The sequence below is a fragment of the Heteronotia binoei genome, chromosome 21 (genome assembly GCF_032191835.1).
Source record: "Heteronotia binoei isolate CCM8104 ecotype False Entrance Well chromosome 21, APGP_CSIRO_Hbin_v1, whole genome shotgun sequence".
Lineage (NCBI taxonomy): Eukaryota > Metazoa > Chordata > Lepidosauria > Squamata > Gekkonidae > Heteronotia > Heteronotia binoei.
Genome location: NC_083243.1, coordinates 74405842 through 74421501, shown reverse-complemented (window position 1 = coordinate 74421501; position 15660 = coordinate 74405842). Strand labels below are relative to the sequence as shown.

Genomic DNA, 15660 nt, shown 5'->3' with positions numbered 1-15660 from the left:
GCAGAAATTCTTCAGAGGATCCAAGTCACAGATAAAATATAATTTAAACATGGATTATTCAACTAGTAATTTCTAAGTGCCAGACCTTTCATGAACTCTGCCTCTTTCATCTCCGAGAGTAACTGTAACTGTACAGTTCTTACTTAAGTCAAAATGTTCACTGTAAAAATGGTAGTCAGGAGTTACCCAACCAATCCACACTGAAGACAAGTCTTGACCAGCAAAGATCCGCACTGAGTAATAATACTGAAACAAGCAAAATACAGTGAGCTTATTAGAAGTAACAAATGTAAATATTAAACTAGGAAATTTCACTCCATGCCATAAATAGAGAAAACCAGAGATATAATTCATAAAATTAGTATAGCCTGCTAGGAACTGAGCATCTATTCTTCATTATATCACTACAGAAATGTTTCCAAAGCTCATATTCCCATGGCTCAGAATATGAACTTCGGAAGTTTGTAATGCTTACCCTTCATTACAAATATGAGCATTTCAGCCTTGACATGTTCTCCATCTTGAATATGCAATCTAAATCAAAGCAGGATTTCCTCCACCCTCTCCCCACCTATGTTGTAACAGATAGACAGACATATAGCAGTAGTGGTAGCAGACCAGCCAATGGAATTACAGGCAAGTCATTCACTGATTCTCCATGCTCCTTCTCCTGTTGCCTCAGTGTATTTTAAAGTAAGATCCAAATAGGCAGCCGTGTTGGTCTGAAGTAGTAGAACAAAATAGGAGTCAATTGCACCTTTAAGACCAACTTAGTTTTATTCAGAACGTAAGCTTTTGTATGCATGCACACTTCTTCAGATAAGGAATGAAGTACAGTAAGCAGAGCCACATATAGCTGGTGGGGCATTCCAAACCCCACCAGCTATATGTGGCTCTGCTTACTGTACCTCATTCCTCGTCTGAAGAAGTATGCATGCACATGAAAGCTTACGTTCTGAATAAAACTAAGTTGGTCTTAAAGGTGCAATTGGCTCCTATTTTCTTTTAAAAGTAAGAGTCAAGGAAAGGTAGCCAATGGGACCATTTGACTGTTTGCTGATTGACCACCTGGCTGGCTAGGCACTTGGTCACCGCAGAGAGCAGCAGAAGCTCCAAGATAAGAAGGGTTGATGTGGTTGGCATGGCAGGAGAGAGGTAGTTCAAATTTACTGGAGTGTTCATGAGTAGCTTTCAGGAATTACAAGCAACTAACTCAGAGCCTGGGGTATTTTTAAAGAAAAGTTATCCAGTGCCTCTTTTAATTTTCTCATACAAGCCAGGGTGTATGTGGGGGGATGCAGTCAAGACTAGATGATGAAAATGAAACATAAATTAGCAGCACATTTTGTTGTTGCTGCTCAGTTTTTACTAAGCATCTTTGTGCCTAAATATATGTAATTTCAGGAGGGATCAAGTTAGAAAAGAGAAGAGGAGGCCAAAGGGCTTTTAGAACTTTCCCCTGAATTCCACTTTTCTGTTGCAAATGAATTTTACCGTCTTCTACTTCAATTGTACTATCTTTGAAGAGCCAAGTGATTGTAACATCCACATTGTTTAATAGCTGTGCATTTCCACTCTAATGTCCCTGAACAGACTACAGTTTACCATCCAAAGAGCCAGGAGGTTAAGACCTGTCACTTTAAGAGGCAATCATACATCTCTAGGTTACTTTTAAAATATGTGATGTAATACTTAATTACTGATGCTTTTGTTCAGATTTCTGCATGTTTCAGGTTTCTGCAATCCCAGTCCTATCACACTGTTTATTAGGTGTATCAGCTTGTTGATTTCATTACCTTAAACTATATAATCCAAGTTTCAGAGAGAAAAGCAGCAAATAACATAAACAAATACATGAATAAAGAATAATAAAGTTTGTCATTTTTTGTAAGTCGCTTGTTGCTGCACCCCAGTGAAGGAACAGGTTTGTAGCTAAGAGGTGCTGCTAGACCTGAGCTTCTTGTTGGATAAGGAGGTTCTAGCAGTGGCCGGGAGCTCTCATCACCAGCTTTGGCTGGTGACCAGCTGCAGCCTTCCCTAGGCAAAAAGAGATCTTGCCACTGTGATATATGCCCTGGTTATATCCAGTTTAACTACTAGAATTCTATATGGTGCTTCCTTGATAAAAGCTAAACTGATACAGAACACTGCAAGAAGAATGCTAAGCCCTCAGTCCTGCCCTGCTGCCCAGTTTTGGGGGACTGTGACTGGAAGTGATGTTGCAGCATCACTCCCAAATGCTACAGCACAGACTACATAACTCCAGTCTCATTCCACCTACATTGGCTCACACTTTGCTTCCAGACCCAGTTCACTACTGGTGTTGACACTTAAAGCATGGGTAAGGTCCCATATGAACTTACCCAAGTGCTACGGTTATCCTGTCATCTGAGGCTAGCTAGGTGGCATAATTAAAAAAAAAAAAACCAAAACAATAAAATATTAAATAAATGACTGCTTGCAAGAACTGGAGCAATGTGGAGTAGAGAAGCAAAGGTGAGGAAATGATTAGTACACCTCCACCCATCACTTTTGCACCAGAGCTTACCACAGCTTACCCTTACCACAGCTGCTTAAAAACAAGTCAAAGCACATGAAATGTTTGAATTCTGTTATACAGTATACATGTATTGTTAACGTCAAAGTATTTACTGGGTTAAACTACTGTTTTTACATCAAGGATTTTAGCTCCCAAATAGCTTTAAAGTTATTTCAAATTTGGCTGCACCCCTTTCCAATGAGTGTATAATTAGAAAATACTCTGTGTAATAAAATGTTGCATACTTACTGTTGTTACATGAACAGGTAATTCTTGATTCTGTTTTCTGCAAAGAAAATAAGATCATTAGTTAATTTATAAATCTAAAATATTAAATGATGTTAAAGAACAGTTTTAATTGAGTATAATTACCACACTTTTATTCATGGAATAAGATATAAGTTTTTATACAGTGTTATGAAAGGATGAAATAAAATTATGCATAGATTCTTTTTTTTCCAGTAGAAGGGAAAGGTATAAACATGGCCTGCTTCAAAATGACTCTCTGTATTTTGACTGCACTATTTAAAGTAGATATAATCTAAAGATGATTCCCAGCAGTATATAAATTCAAAAAGGAAGACCAAGTATAAGTGTCTGATATTCAATGTCACTTATTTTTTTTTCATCCAGTACATTCATTTTTAGCTGAAGTCCCTCATGCTTATTAACCTGAAGATCAAAACTGTTTGCTGAAGAATGAAAACAAACCACTATATAGATAACATTTCTGTTTTAAATCAAGGAGTTTAGCCCCCAAATAGCTTTAAAGTTATTCAAATTTCAATCCAAAGCACTTCATTTGATAATAAGATTACCATGACTGTTGCCCATTAATTATTAATAAATCTAATTCTCAATTTGGCCAATTCTGTAGATACGTAAGTCCAGATACTGCTTCTGCAGCCATAAACAAATGAGACATATCTTTCTAAAAACTCGAGAAAAGCCCTATTTTTGTGTATGTGGGGGGTACATTGAGGGTTAAAAAATCCTCCAAATGATAGAAACAACACCTGTAGATTTAAGAAACAAATACTTTCAGTTGCCATTGCTAGGCAACCACAACAGTATTGCTAACCTTCAAGACTTGGATTCTGTTACTAAAAGGTGCAGGGCGGGGGGAACAAGGCCCCTTCCAGGCCTGTTTTTAGTCTTTGAGAGAGGACTCATCAGGGCCAGGCCTGGCAGCAAACACCAAGCAGCTTAATATCATGCTATTTCCATGACTCATCCAGGAATGGCTGCTTGCTGCTATCCAACAGCAGCCAACCAGTATGTATTAAGAGTTTCAGACCCAGGTTCAGATTCCCACTCTGCCACAGAAGCTCACTTTGATCACATTTTTTCGCCCTAATCCACCTGTCTAGGTTGTGAAGATAAAATGGAGGACTGGAGAATGATGTAAGTTGTTTTGGGTCGCCATTGAGGAGAAATGTGGAGTATAAATGAAGTTTAAAAAATCATATAACTGAAGATGAGAGGCAGATAAAGGTTGGTTGGTGCATAAGATGGAAAGATGAAAGAAGGGAAAGGTGAGGCTATGGGGGCTGATGGGTAGAGGAAAAGAGGAAATATGGTAGTGATGTAGGGAGGGTGGTACAGGGGAAAAGTGTGGTGCCAATTGCAAGTCTTTCTGGGTTCTTCATCTTGCAACTGAGCACGTTGACCAGAACTGCATGACTCAGCTATAGTTTTCCCTGACAGAGACTGTCAGTGGGAGGGAAAAAGAGACAGCTGAAGATAGGGAGGCAGATAAAGGTAGGTTGCCTGGAGGCTGGGAAGAAGAGAAGGAAGCAGGAAAATGGAAGAATCTATGAAAATTTTCAGGGATGAGAAAGAGAAAACAGAGAGGAAAAAGAAATGAGAACCTCCCCCATGCAAAGAATGTACAGGTCCCCCACTTATATAAATGAAGCAGTTAAACATTCCATAAGTTTTAAAAGAGCAGTTTTTGAAAATACATTTGAACCAAGCATAAGACTAAAATTAAATCTAACCTTTTTTGGAAACCATCAACAAGTTCCAAACCTGTACAGTAGTTAAAAGATGAATGGAATTCTATAGGCATACTCAAGCGACAGTATATAATTTCTGGACTGTTATTCTGTGTTCCAAATGTCTTATGGGTTACTTTCAAACGTGGTGGGCTGTCAATGTTTCCATCAATTCTTGTTACCTAAAAATGAAATTTGTCCAGTATTTGCTTATGAGATAGAGAAAAAATAAAAATTCTACTAGTTCTTGACAATCTGGTAATTGCCATGTTGGCCCCAAAGAAAGAAGATCCAAATGATATAGATCAGGTTTCAGGCTAAGGGAACAATCTGCTTATGCAACCAAGCTGCTTGAGATACTGTATCATTAACAAGTATTAATAATAATAATAAGTTTTTATTTATACCCCACCCTCCCCGCCGAAGCAGGCTCAGGGCGGCTTACAAGGCATGATATAAAATATCATGGTATAACAATAAAACAAAATAATACAGTCAATAAACAGAACAATATAAATTATACAATATATAGGTTAACATTAAAATCATCAATCTAAAAACAGTATAAAGGTGCTACCGTCGCAGTATATACAAGATGGCTTGATGATAATTCCAGGTTTATCTTAAAAGGCTAGTTGGAAGAGGGCAATTTTGCAAGCCCTACGGAACTGGTAAAGATCCCGTAGGGCCCGCACCTCTTCTGGTAGCTGATTCCACCATTGGGGTGCCTTTATAGAGAAGGCCTGCTCCCTGGTTGTTTTTAATTTGGCCTCCTTCGGCCCAGGGATTTCCAAGAGATTTTGTGAGCTGGAATGCAGTGCTCTCTGGGGAACATATGGAGAGAGGCGGTCCCTAAGGTAGGCAGGTCCTTGGCCATATAGGGCTTTAAAGGTGATAACCAGCACCTTGTAACGAACTCGGTAGACAATTGGCAGCCAGTGCAGTTCCCACAGCCTAGGCCGCACATGTTCCCACCGAGGTAGTCCCACTAGCAGTCTGGCCGCTGCATTCTGCACTAGCTGCAGTTTCTGAGTTCGGTACAGGAGCAACCCCATGTAGACGGCATTACAGTAGTCTAGCCTCGAGGTGACCATCGCATGGATCACTGTTGCCAGGTCGCGGCGTTCCAGGAAGGGGGCCAACTGCCTCGCCTGCCTAAGATGGAAAAAGGCGGATTTGGCAGTGGCTGCTATCTGGGTCTCCATTGTTAAGGAAGACTCCAGCAGCACTCCCAAGCTCCTGACCTCGCGCACTGGTACCAATGGTGCCCCATCAAAAGCTGGAAGGGAGATCCCTCCTTTTGGACCGCCGCGACCTAGACAAAGGACCTCTGTCTTCGCTGGATTCAATTTCAGCCCGCTCAGCTTAATCCAATCAGCCATGGCTTGCAACGCCTGGTCCAGATTTACAGGGACGTCACCAGTTCGGCTGCCCATCAGTAGATAGAGCTGGGTGTTATCAGCATACTGGTGACAACCCAGCCCATACCTCCGAGCAATCTGGGCAAGGGGGCGCATATAGATGTTAAATAACATTGGGGAGAGAACTGCCCCCTGGGGCACCCCACAATTAAGTAGGTGCCTCTGGGACAGCTCACCCCCAATTGCCACCCTTTGTCCCCGACCTTCAAGGAAAGAGGAAAGCCACTGTAAGGCTAACCCCGAATCCCTGCGTCGGCGAGGCGGCGGGTCAGCAGCTGGTGATCAACCATATCAAATGCTGCCGATAGATCTAACAGCAGCAATACTGCCACACCGCCTTGATCCAGGTATCTAAATCTATTAGGTATCATAGTTCATATCTGAACAGCCTATTCTGCATGAAGCTGATTTAAAACCATCAAAATGATGTGCAAGACTTCCACCTGAGACCTTAGAGAACTGCTGCCAATACTGACTTTCTGGACCACTAGTCTAAGGCAGCTTCATGTGTCTAACTAAGGTGTTACAGTGAAGCTGTTAATGCTAATGACTACAGAAACAGTGGGTTGGATCCCATGATCATCATATGCTAACTGTTCTTTCAAGTAAGAAAAACTTCATGCAATTGGGAATCATTTTTTTCTGATGGAGAAATTCATTTGACTGACAAAACACTTTCTCCCTTCAAGGAAGTCTTGCTCTGTTGGATGAAGACTAGGTGACAGGGAGTCATAGGGTTCAACAGTGGGAATAATAGAATCCAGACCAATCATTGACATTTTGTATAATAAGCCGACATAGATATGACAGCTTCTGTGGTACAACTCTTGATGACCAAAGGATTAAGCAGGATTAGCATCTTCTTAATATGAAGTATTACCTCAATATGAGGGTGGTTTTTTGGCACATTGACAAATGTTGGTAAGCGTTTGCTAAACCACATAGTAACATCTCTGTTCATGTTGACTGCAAAAGGTTCAAAGCCTTCTTGAAGGCCACACATTGTATAATATTTGAAGGTGCTGGCATCCCTTCCAAAATTCATTCGACCAATCTGAGATAGACCCAATGAGCATATAGGGACAAAACCTAAATAAATGAGAAATTAATAAGGAATCAGGGAAAATTCGATATAAATACTTCAGAAATGATTATGGAAACACAGATCTGTCAAGCAAGTAATTTTTTTATTTTCTCAGATGAAAATGTAGCATGAGCATTAGCAATCACTCCAGAAATGGCACATCACTAGGCTCTATTAGGCTCTTTTAAAACCCTATGCTTATTCCTATAATCTTCTGGGAAAAAAACCCAATGCCTCATTTTAATCTAAATCTAAAACAATTCTTTAATCTTACTATGCTAGAACTGAATTGGCTACTATACAATGATAACAGTGCTTCCAAAGCAAAACAAAAGAACAACAAAAACCCCGATGTTTCTTTGACAGTCTGGATCATTCCCTCGTAATAAAGTCCAAAAATATATAAATCAAAGACATTGCCAAATGGTGGTGTTGGCAAGTTTGTACATTCTTGCGATCTAGGATTCTCAGACTGCCTTCACAACACACAGAGCTTCCAGCTCCTGAAAAGACTCATATGTAAACAAATAGGTACACAAACCTTCAGTGATTCAGATAAAGCCTGGTCAGTTTTAATCAAAGTGATTCAATGCCAAAGAGAGTAATAAATCATTTGCTGTATTATTATATCATTTTATATTCTGATGCAGATATTTTAAAGAGATTTCAGATTATGCATTAAAGATACATACAGGAGCTCTCAGGAAACAGCTACTAGGTGTACTCTTGACTGATTTTAATGCTTTGAAGAATGCATTTCCTGTATTGACTAAATTGTCTTTAAATTAAAACACAGTTCAAAATTTGAGAAATCTCTCTATATATAGTCAGAACCATAATAGTAATTAAAGCCACAGGATACTTTCTCTTACCAAAATAAACCCCCAACTTGAAGCAAAGTTTGGTTAAATAGACAAGAGACTAAACAAACAGACATGATCACCCCCTCAGCTTTAAGAATCCAGTAAGACTTTTTTAATGAGCCTGTGCTAGCTGTTAAATCACACTGAGGTCAACTGAGGTAGGTCACATAGAACTTTAATTTAAAATATAATATAAAATGCCTTAGTGTAGATCCATAATCCCCAGATACCAAGGGTCATGAATTTATTATACTATCCCTAAACTAAGTATCTACCATTATGTTTTGAGATTAACAATCAATACAAATAATAATCAAGAACTATTTAAGTGTATAAGATCTTCTAAAATAAACAGTCCCCATATTTCAAACAACTCGCATAGCAGAGTTAAAGCATCTATAGCAGAGTTAAAACATGTATAGCAGGCTAACTGAGCCTGCATCACAAGTAAACCATTATAACAAACCATTTTAGAAAGATGATAATGTAGTCTTATGTGAAGCTTCCATAAGAAGCCTAGGGAGATGTTAAAGAATATTAGAAAGGGGCAATTGCCTAACTGGGAAGCATAGAAAAAAGGAGAAGTCGATTCTTCAGCAGTAGTGATGGGCACAAACCAGCTCATGAACCGAAGTATAGCATGAACCAGGCCAGTTCATGAGACAGGTTGATCCCCAAACCTCCTCATGGAGGTTTCTGTGCAGGTTCATCAGCTCCAAAGGCATTTAAATGCCATCAGAGCCACATGACTGGAAGTGAGCTCCATGAAGGCCAGTCCAACTGAGCTCCAAGAGTGAGCACTAAAGGCCTTTGAAACTCACTTTTGGAGCTCAGCTGAATTGGGCTACCTGACTCAACTGAGCTCTCAGACTGAGCCCGGAAGTGGACTCTGAAGGCATTTAAATGCCTTCCGGGCTTCCTTCCAGGTGGGGGTCTCCATGAACTTCCCAAAACATGGTTCGTGCAATGGAGAAGTTAATGGAAATGAAAACCCCTGCAGCACAAACCTCTATTTTTCTGGTTCATGCCCATCCCTATTCAGCAGCTGATGATATAGTCAAGTCAAGTCAGCCTTTATTGGCATAAAAATAACAGTACAAAATTAATACAGTGTAGAACAAGATAAAAACACAACTTTCATGCACACATGTATGAACAGAAATTATTTCTGTGATATCCTTTGGTGCAACTTTAGAGCACAGTACAGAAACTTGGTTGACTTCTCAGTAACATTGATAGAAAAATCATTCAAGAGTCTATAGACCTTAAGTACGTCAGAGCAGGCAATCATACTGGCTAAAATAGTGTATAAATACATATAATGTAGATCCATATAAAGATGGCAGTGCAGGAGAACATGAGAAATTGACTCAATGCATTTTTGCTTACAAAGGCAATACCTAGCTGAATAGGCTATTTTATTGAATCTGCCATCAGGAATGGTAGAGGGCATAGCATTGCACCTAACAAGAGAAAATGTTCTGCGTTGTTGTGGCACCTGCAAAGATGATAGATAAGACGCAGGCCATCTTCCCTGTGATGAGAGGAATCTCAAGTTCAGAGGGGACCAGATTTTGTTAGCCAGACTATTTAACTTCTGGCCCTCAATGTCTAACATCCTATTTTTGATCTGTTGGAATGCAGCAGTAATGCGGCCCCTTCCCGCCTGCGCCACTTTACGGTGGCTTAGTGTGGGGGCCGTTTTTGCCTACCCGGAAGGAGGAGAGGCAAACAGTCCTCCCTCATCCGGGGATGTTGCGGGGGCGTGGATCTGGGCTTTATAAGCCTGGACACGCCTCCTGTGGCGCAGTTTGCCTGGGCTTTTTCGGAGTTGTGGAGGCATCGCTCCGTCGTCCGCGCCGCTTCTGAGGGCCTTGATTGTCGTCCGTCGTCAGACTTCTGCCTGAAGACACCGGCTCCTGGGGCTATCAGCTGGTTTGGTTTAGGGGGTGGTGGTTCTTTTGTTCCCCCCTCACCCCTTCCTCTTCGCCTCCGCGGGTCAGGACGCTGCGTTCTCTTCCCCACCCCTCTGGAGGAGTGGAGAGGGAAGGGATTTGTGCACGGAGGGTTGAACCGGCTTGGGCCGGGGAGGGAGGAGGTCATAACTCCCAGTGCGATCAGGAGGACGCTCCTGTGTTTAGCCCCTGCCATGTTGCTCTAGGCAAGCCAGTAAGACAAGGATTTTAGGTCCCAGACAGCCATAGGATTGAAGCTAAGCAGGATCAGCCCTGGTTAATATTTTGCTTCTTTTTGGGGTCTTGGCTTGCTTGATTATCCCCTCCCCCTTGAAGTTATGGGTCCCAAAAAGGGACAGGGGGGTTCCAAGGGCAAACAGCCACTCAAGGGTGTTAGAAGGTGCACACCAGTGCCTCGCCCTGGGGAAGAGGATGAGGCTCGCACTAGGTGAGCATTTGGGGGTGTTAGAAAGGCAGCATGGTTTGGACCCTGTTTTGTCTGGGTTAACAAAGGGCCGTAAGGCGGCAAGGACCTCCACCAGGGCTTTTGAGCAGGAGGTTCTGGCTTGTATTTCTTCGTTACAGGACATGGCCGCTCGGACTGATTCCGCCGGTGGGCCGAGTCAAGAGCCAGTGGACAACAACTCTGAGTCGGAGGCAGAGGGCGAATCTCCAGATGGGGCAGGCCCCTCTAGGCGTGGTGGGGTTCCAGCTCCAGTGGTATTATTGGTCAATGTTGAGGACCCTGATGGCCCTGATGTCACTAATATGTGTAAAGAGACAGCTTATAGCATGTGCTGCAGAACTGAAAGTAGATCTAGAGGCTTAGATGATCTACATGACAGCAGGTGGCTGGCTGCCAGAGGTATTGCATCAGCCAGCAGAGTCAGCATGACACAGCAAGTTGCTGATTGGCTGTCCAATGTATATGTACAGAGTAACTGTGGTGATTGTGGGTTAATGGAGTTGGAGTGCAGCGGAGCATATTGTCAGTCAGGAGAGTGAGTGGTGTTGTAAATAAATGTATATAGTGGTTTTACAGCTACTGTGTACAGCCTTCATTCTTGCGTCACTAAGAATTACCCTCTTGGTCTCTAAGCGCATCGATAAAGCGGGGAAGTCAAGGTAACAGTGGTGGTTGGCCCTGGAGGGGGGGCTGGGGCTCCCCCTGGTGGCTGGGTCCGACTGGCTCCATGGCTATGTTTGGTCCTGGTGGTGTAGGTGGGTCCTCTGGTCTCTCTGGTGGTCCAGGAGCTTGGGTGGCGGTGTCTCATGGGCAGCCTTATCCTTGGGGCCCCACTCAGGTCTCTTCATTGGCAACTATGCCCTCTACCTCGCAGGGGGGTTCGACGCAGCAGTCAACAGGTGGGACATTGCCATGGGGTCAGCAGCCTTACAGTCATTGGCCTGCTGGATGGCCTGCAGCCCAATGGGCTTGGCCCCAATGCCTTATGGCTCGGTACCCTTTCAGTCATGACCTTTTGGTGACACTGCCATGCCACTGGGTGACCATTTGATGATTGCTACCAGGGAAAAGATCTTACGTGGAGAGTATGTGGATGTCTTTAGCCTTCTTTATAGGGAGCTTGAGAAGAAGGATAAGGATGAGCTGGATGAGAAAGACAAGGAGAAACTCAAATGGAGGAAGGTTGATAGGAACTGGGCCAACTGGTTGCCCAGATTTTTGATATATGCAGGGGTAATAGCGCGGGCGGAGCCTTTACAGGCCGCTCCACTGTTTCAATACTTTGATATCATTTATAAGGCTTATACAGACTTCTCGGGCGCTGCGTGGCTGAAGTATGATGAGGAGTTCCGGATGAGGGCGGCGTTGAACCCTGCTATTCCTTGGGACCAGATTAACCAACAGCTGTGGCTACAGCTGATGTCCCCAGTTTAACCCCAGCTGCTGTGCTGGGAGTACACATCGCAGGGCATTTGTAACAGGAAAACGTGCAAGTATAAGCACAAGTGCCCATTGTGTGGGGGTTCACATGCCTTGTCAGCATGCAGTAAATCCAAGCCCAGGTCAGGTGGGAAGCGGCCAGGTGGCGGTAGTGGTACCCAGTCAGCTAACAAAGGGACCCAACCCCATCAGGCTGAGGGTACTTAATGAGCTTTTAGCCGATTACCCCAGGGCCTTGGATAGAAGGTATCTTGCAGACGGTTTTCTTTTTGGGTTCCATATTCCATTTCAGGGCCCTAGGGGCCCTTGTATGTCAAAGAATTTACATTCACTCCAGGAATGGAGCAGGTGGTTTGAGACAAGATAGGTAGGGAGTGTGCGGAGGGCTGCGTTTTGGGCCCTTTTGACAGCTCACCTGTCCCTAACTTAAGGGTATCTCCTTTGGGCGTGGTGCCAAAGAAAGCGCCTGGGGAGTTCCGGCTTATTCACCACTTGTCTTTCCCAAAAGGGGGGGGGGGGTCGGTGAACGATGCCATTCCAGACTATTTGTGTTCGGTTTGTTACACCTCCTTTGACCAGGCGGTCAAAGTGGTTCGGAGTTGTGGATTGGGGGCTGAAATGGCGAAATGCGACATCAAGTCAGCATTTCACCTTCTTCCGGTGCACCCTGATGACTTTGAACTTTTGGGGTTTATGTTTAACGGCAAATATTATATGGATAGGGCTTTGCCTATGGGTTGGTCCTTATCATGTTCTGCCTTCGAGTGTTTTAGCTCCTTTTTGGAATGGGCCCTGCGTAAGAGGCCGGGCTCCAACAATTCAGTTCACTATCTGGATGATTTTTTGTTTTTGGGCGCGGGTGGGTCTGGCCAGTGTGCCTGGATGTTTAATTCTTTTTTGCAGCTGGCAGAGGACCTGGGGGTCCTGCTGGCTTACGAGAAGATCGAAGGCCCTTCTCGGGTTTTCACCTTCTTAGGTATCGAGTTGGACACCATGAGGCAAGCTTCACGGCTTCCTTCAGAGAAGGTTCAGGGTCTGCGATTGAAACTGGCGGCTTTGAGGGGTAAGCGTAAGATTTCATTGCTGGAGCTTCAGCAGATTGTGGGCCATCTTAACTTTGCATACAAAGTTGTGGCTTCTGGCAGGGCATTTTTATGGCGACTTTGTGATGCCATGGGCGGGTTACATTTGCCCCATCACCGGATTAGTATTAGCTGTGGCATGCATCAAGATTTGGAGGTCTGGGAGCAATTTTTGTCCTCATTTAACGGTGTTTCATTTTGGCGTGAAGATATGAGGATAGAGGCTGAGCTTCAGATTACTTCTGATGCAGCTGGTTCCATGGGGTTTGGGGTTTACTTCCGCGGCCACTGGTGCACGGAAAGTTGGCCCAGTGAGTGGTTGAGGAGTGAACTTTGTCGCAACCTCACATTTTTGGAGTTTTTTCCAATAGTGGTTGCGGTTCAGCTATGGGGGGCTGAGTTGGCCAATCATGTTGTGCATTTTTGCTGCAACAACATGGCTGTTGTTCACTCTTGACTACCAAATCTGTTCCTGTTATGGGCCTTGTTAGAGCTTTCAGGTTACATTGTCTGCAACTGAACATTTTATTTCTTGCTAAGCACGTGCCAGGTGTTTGCAACGGAGTGGCAGACGCTCTGTCTCACCGGCAGATGGAGCGGTTTCAACAGCTGGCACCAGAAGCCGACCACCGGCCGGCATGGATGCCACCAGAAGTGTGGCGGCTTGGAGAGTTGAGGCTGACCAGGTAATGCAGTTAGTCCTGGCGCCCAGTACCAGGACGGCTTATATGCGGGCCATCAAGCAGTTTCAAGTTTTTAGGGAGCAGGTAGGATTGGGCTCGCGGTGGCTTATTCCAGCTCAGCACCTCATGCAGTTCTGCGTTTATTTAAAAGGTAAGGGGCTTGTGGTTAAATCCATAAGGGCAAAGTTGGCAGCATTGTCATTTGACAGCAAGATTAAAGGTTTTACAGAGACCACAGGTGGTTTTTGGCTGTGCAAGATGTTAGAGGGTTGGGCTCATGAGCAAGGCCCCCGGCCAGATACTAAGCGTCCCTTCTCTCCTTCAGTTTTAAGGGGCTTGCATGCGATCTGGAAGGTAGTGTGTAAGTCTACATTTGAGGCTTTACTGTTTCATGCCGCAGCTTTAACGGCCTTCTTTGGGGCGCTCAGAGTTAGCGAGCTAATGCTTAGCTGGCGCCATGATTCCTCTGGTTGAGCCCTTCAGTCGGGGGATGTAAAATTTGAGGGTGACCAGGTATCCATCAGGGTAAGGAGGTCCAAAACTGATCAAAAGCAGAAAGGTATTGTGATCATCTTGGGCCAGTGCCATGAGTAGGGCATTTGCACGGTGCTTGCATTAAAACAGTACGTGACCGTGCAGGGTGACGAGTTGGGCCCCCTTTTTTGCCATGTTGACAGGTCACCGTTGACCAAGTTCCAGTTTTGGACAATCACCTCCAGGGCCCTGGAGAAACTGGGGTTGGGAAGGGTCAGATTCGGTACCCATTATTTTCAGATTGGAGCAGCTTCTACTGCTGCTGCTATGGGGTATCCAGGACCAATTAGGTCCGCAGCTTATAAAAGTTATGTTCGCCCACTGGACGCCTGATTGGGTTTGATATGGGCGATCCTGTTACCATTGTTTTGTTCAATTGGTAGTTTTCTCTTCTTAGGTGCTGTGGTGCGGCCTGAACAGCGCAGGATTTTGATCGCTGGCCACAGCATGGTGTTTTGGGCAGCCCACCAGGCTTGATGCTCACCAATTGGATCCCAGTTGGGGCTCAGCGAGTGGGCTGTGGTTGAGTGGCAGGGCCGGCGTGGCCTGCGGTGGGCTGGGCTCCTGCCACTCTTATTCCAAGGGAGGAACAGTCCTCCATCGCATATTTTGGTCATCCACCTCGGTGGCAATGACCTTGGTTTGTTGAAAGGGAGGGCCCTTTCATTGCAGGCCATTGAGGACCTGCGGGTCATACGGAGCAGGTGGCCCAAGGTGCTGATTGTGTGGTCCACCATTCTTCCTCGCAGGGTCTGGAGGGTGGCATGAGATCCAACTGGGATCGAAAGAGCCAGGCGCAAAGCCAACAGGGCGATTAAGAAGGCACTGGGTCAAGGCCTGGGCTTTTATTTGCCGCACCCTGCGATAAGGGTTGAGGTGGCAGACCTGTATCGGCAGGACGGTGTTCACCTGTCCGTGAAGGGTAACAGGGCCTTTTTGCATGAACTGCGGATGGGGCTTTGGTTGGCTTTAGGCCAGCCGGTGGGCGCAATTGCCTAAGCTGAGGCTTGGCATTGTGGTGGCAGGAGTTTTATTGGCTAGTTAGGTAACCGATGAGCACCCTCGGTTTATTCCCTGTTTTAGGGAATGTGGCGGGATGAAACAGCAGATGGGCTGTACGGCTCTTTGTTGGGATGCCTGCTATAGGGTTCCCTTCTCTGGCAGGCTGCTCTGGAATACGGCGCCTGGCCGGTGGATGGTATACCTGGCCTTTGCTGGCCTGGCATTAGCCGGTATTAATTGGCTACTGCTGGGGGGCTGGGGGGCTTACCCTGCCAGACAGGGAAGGGTCAGGGGTTTCCCTTGGCCTGTCCGGCAATTTAGGTTGCCCCATGCCGTGTTATGTTCAGTATAGTTGCCGTTTGTTTACCCATACATTTTGTTTGTCTTGTTCTTCCGACTGTGGGCGGGGGGGGCAAATGTAAGCATGGACAGTGATTCTATAGACAGGCCCATCACTTTAATTTTATTCTCTATTCAGGGGTCATTTTGTAGAAAAATAGGGATTGTTATGCAGGGATTGTTATGCAGCTGCACATACTATTTAATGGACAAAGAGGTGGAACTCTCAGAAGAAGGAGGTGGAACTCTCAGAAA

At 44.7% G+C, this 15660-nt stretch overlaps 1 protein-coding gene across 1 annotated transcript in view; it reads right to left on the bottom strand.

Annotated features, from left to right (window-relative positions):
* Positions 1-15660, bottom strand: part of RYR3 (ryanodine receptor 3) — a 721882-nt gene that overhangs the window by 371613 nt on the left and 334609 nt on the right. Inside the window, exons 28-31 of the mRNA XM_060262621.1 lie at positions 6838-7046; positions 4540-4718; positions 2789-2825; positions 86-246 (exon numbers count right to left, since the gene is read on the bottom strand). Coding sequence (XP_060118604.1) covers positions 86-246; positions 2789-2825; positions 4540-4718; positions 6838-7046 — 586 coding nt within the window. The remainder of the gene's footprint in view (positions 1-85; positions 247-2788; positions 2826-4539; positions 4719-6837; positions 7047-15660) is intronic.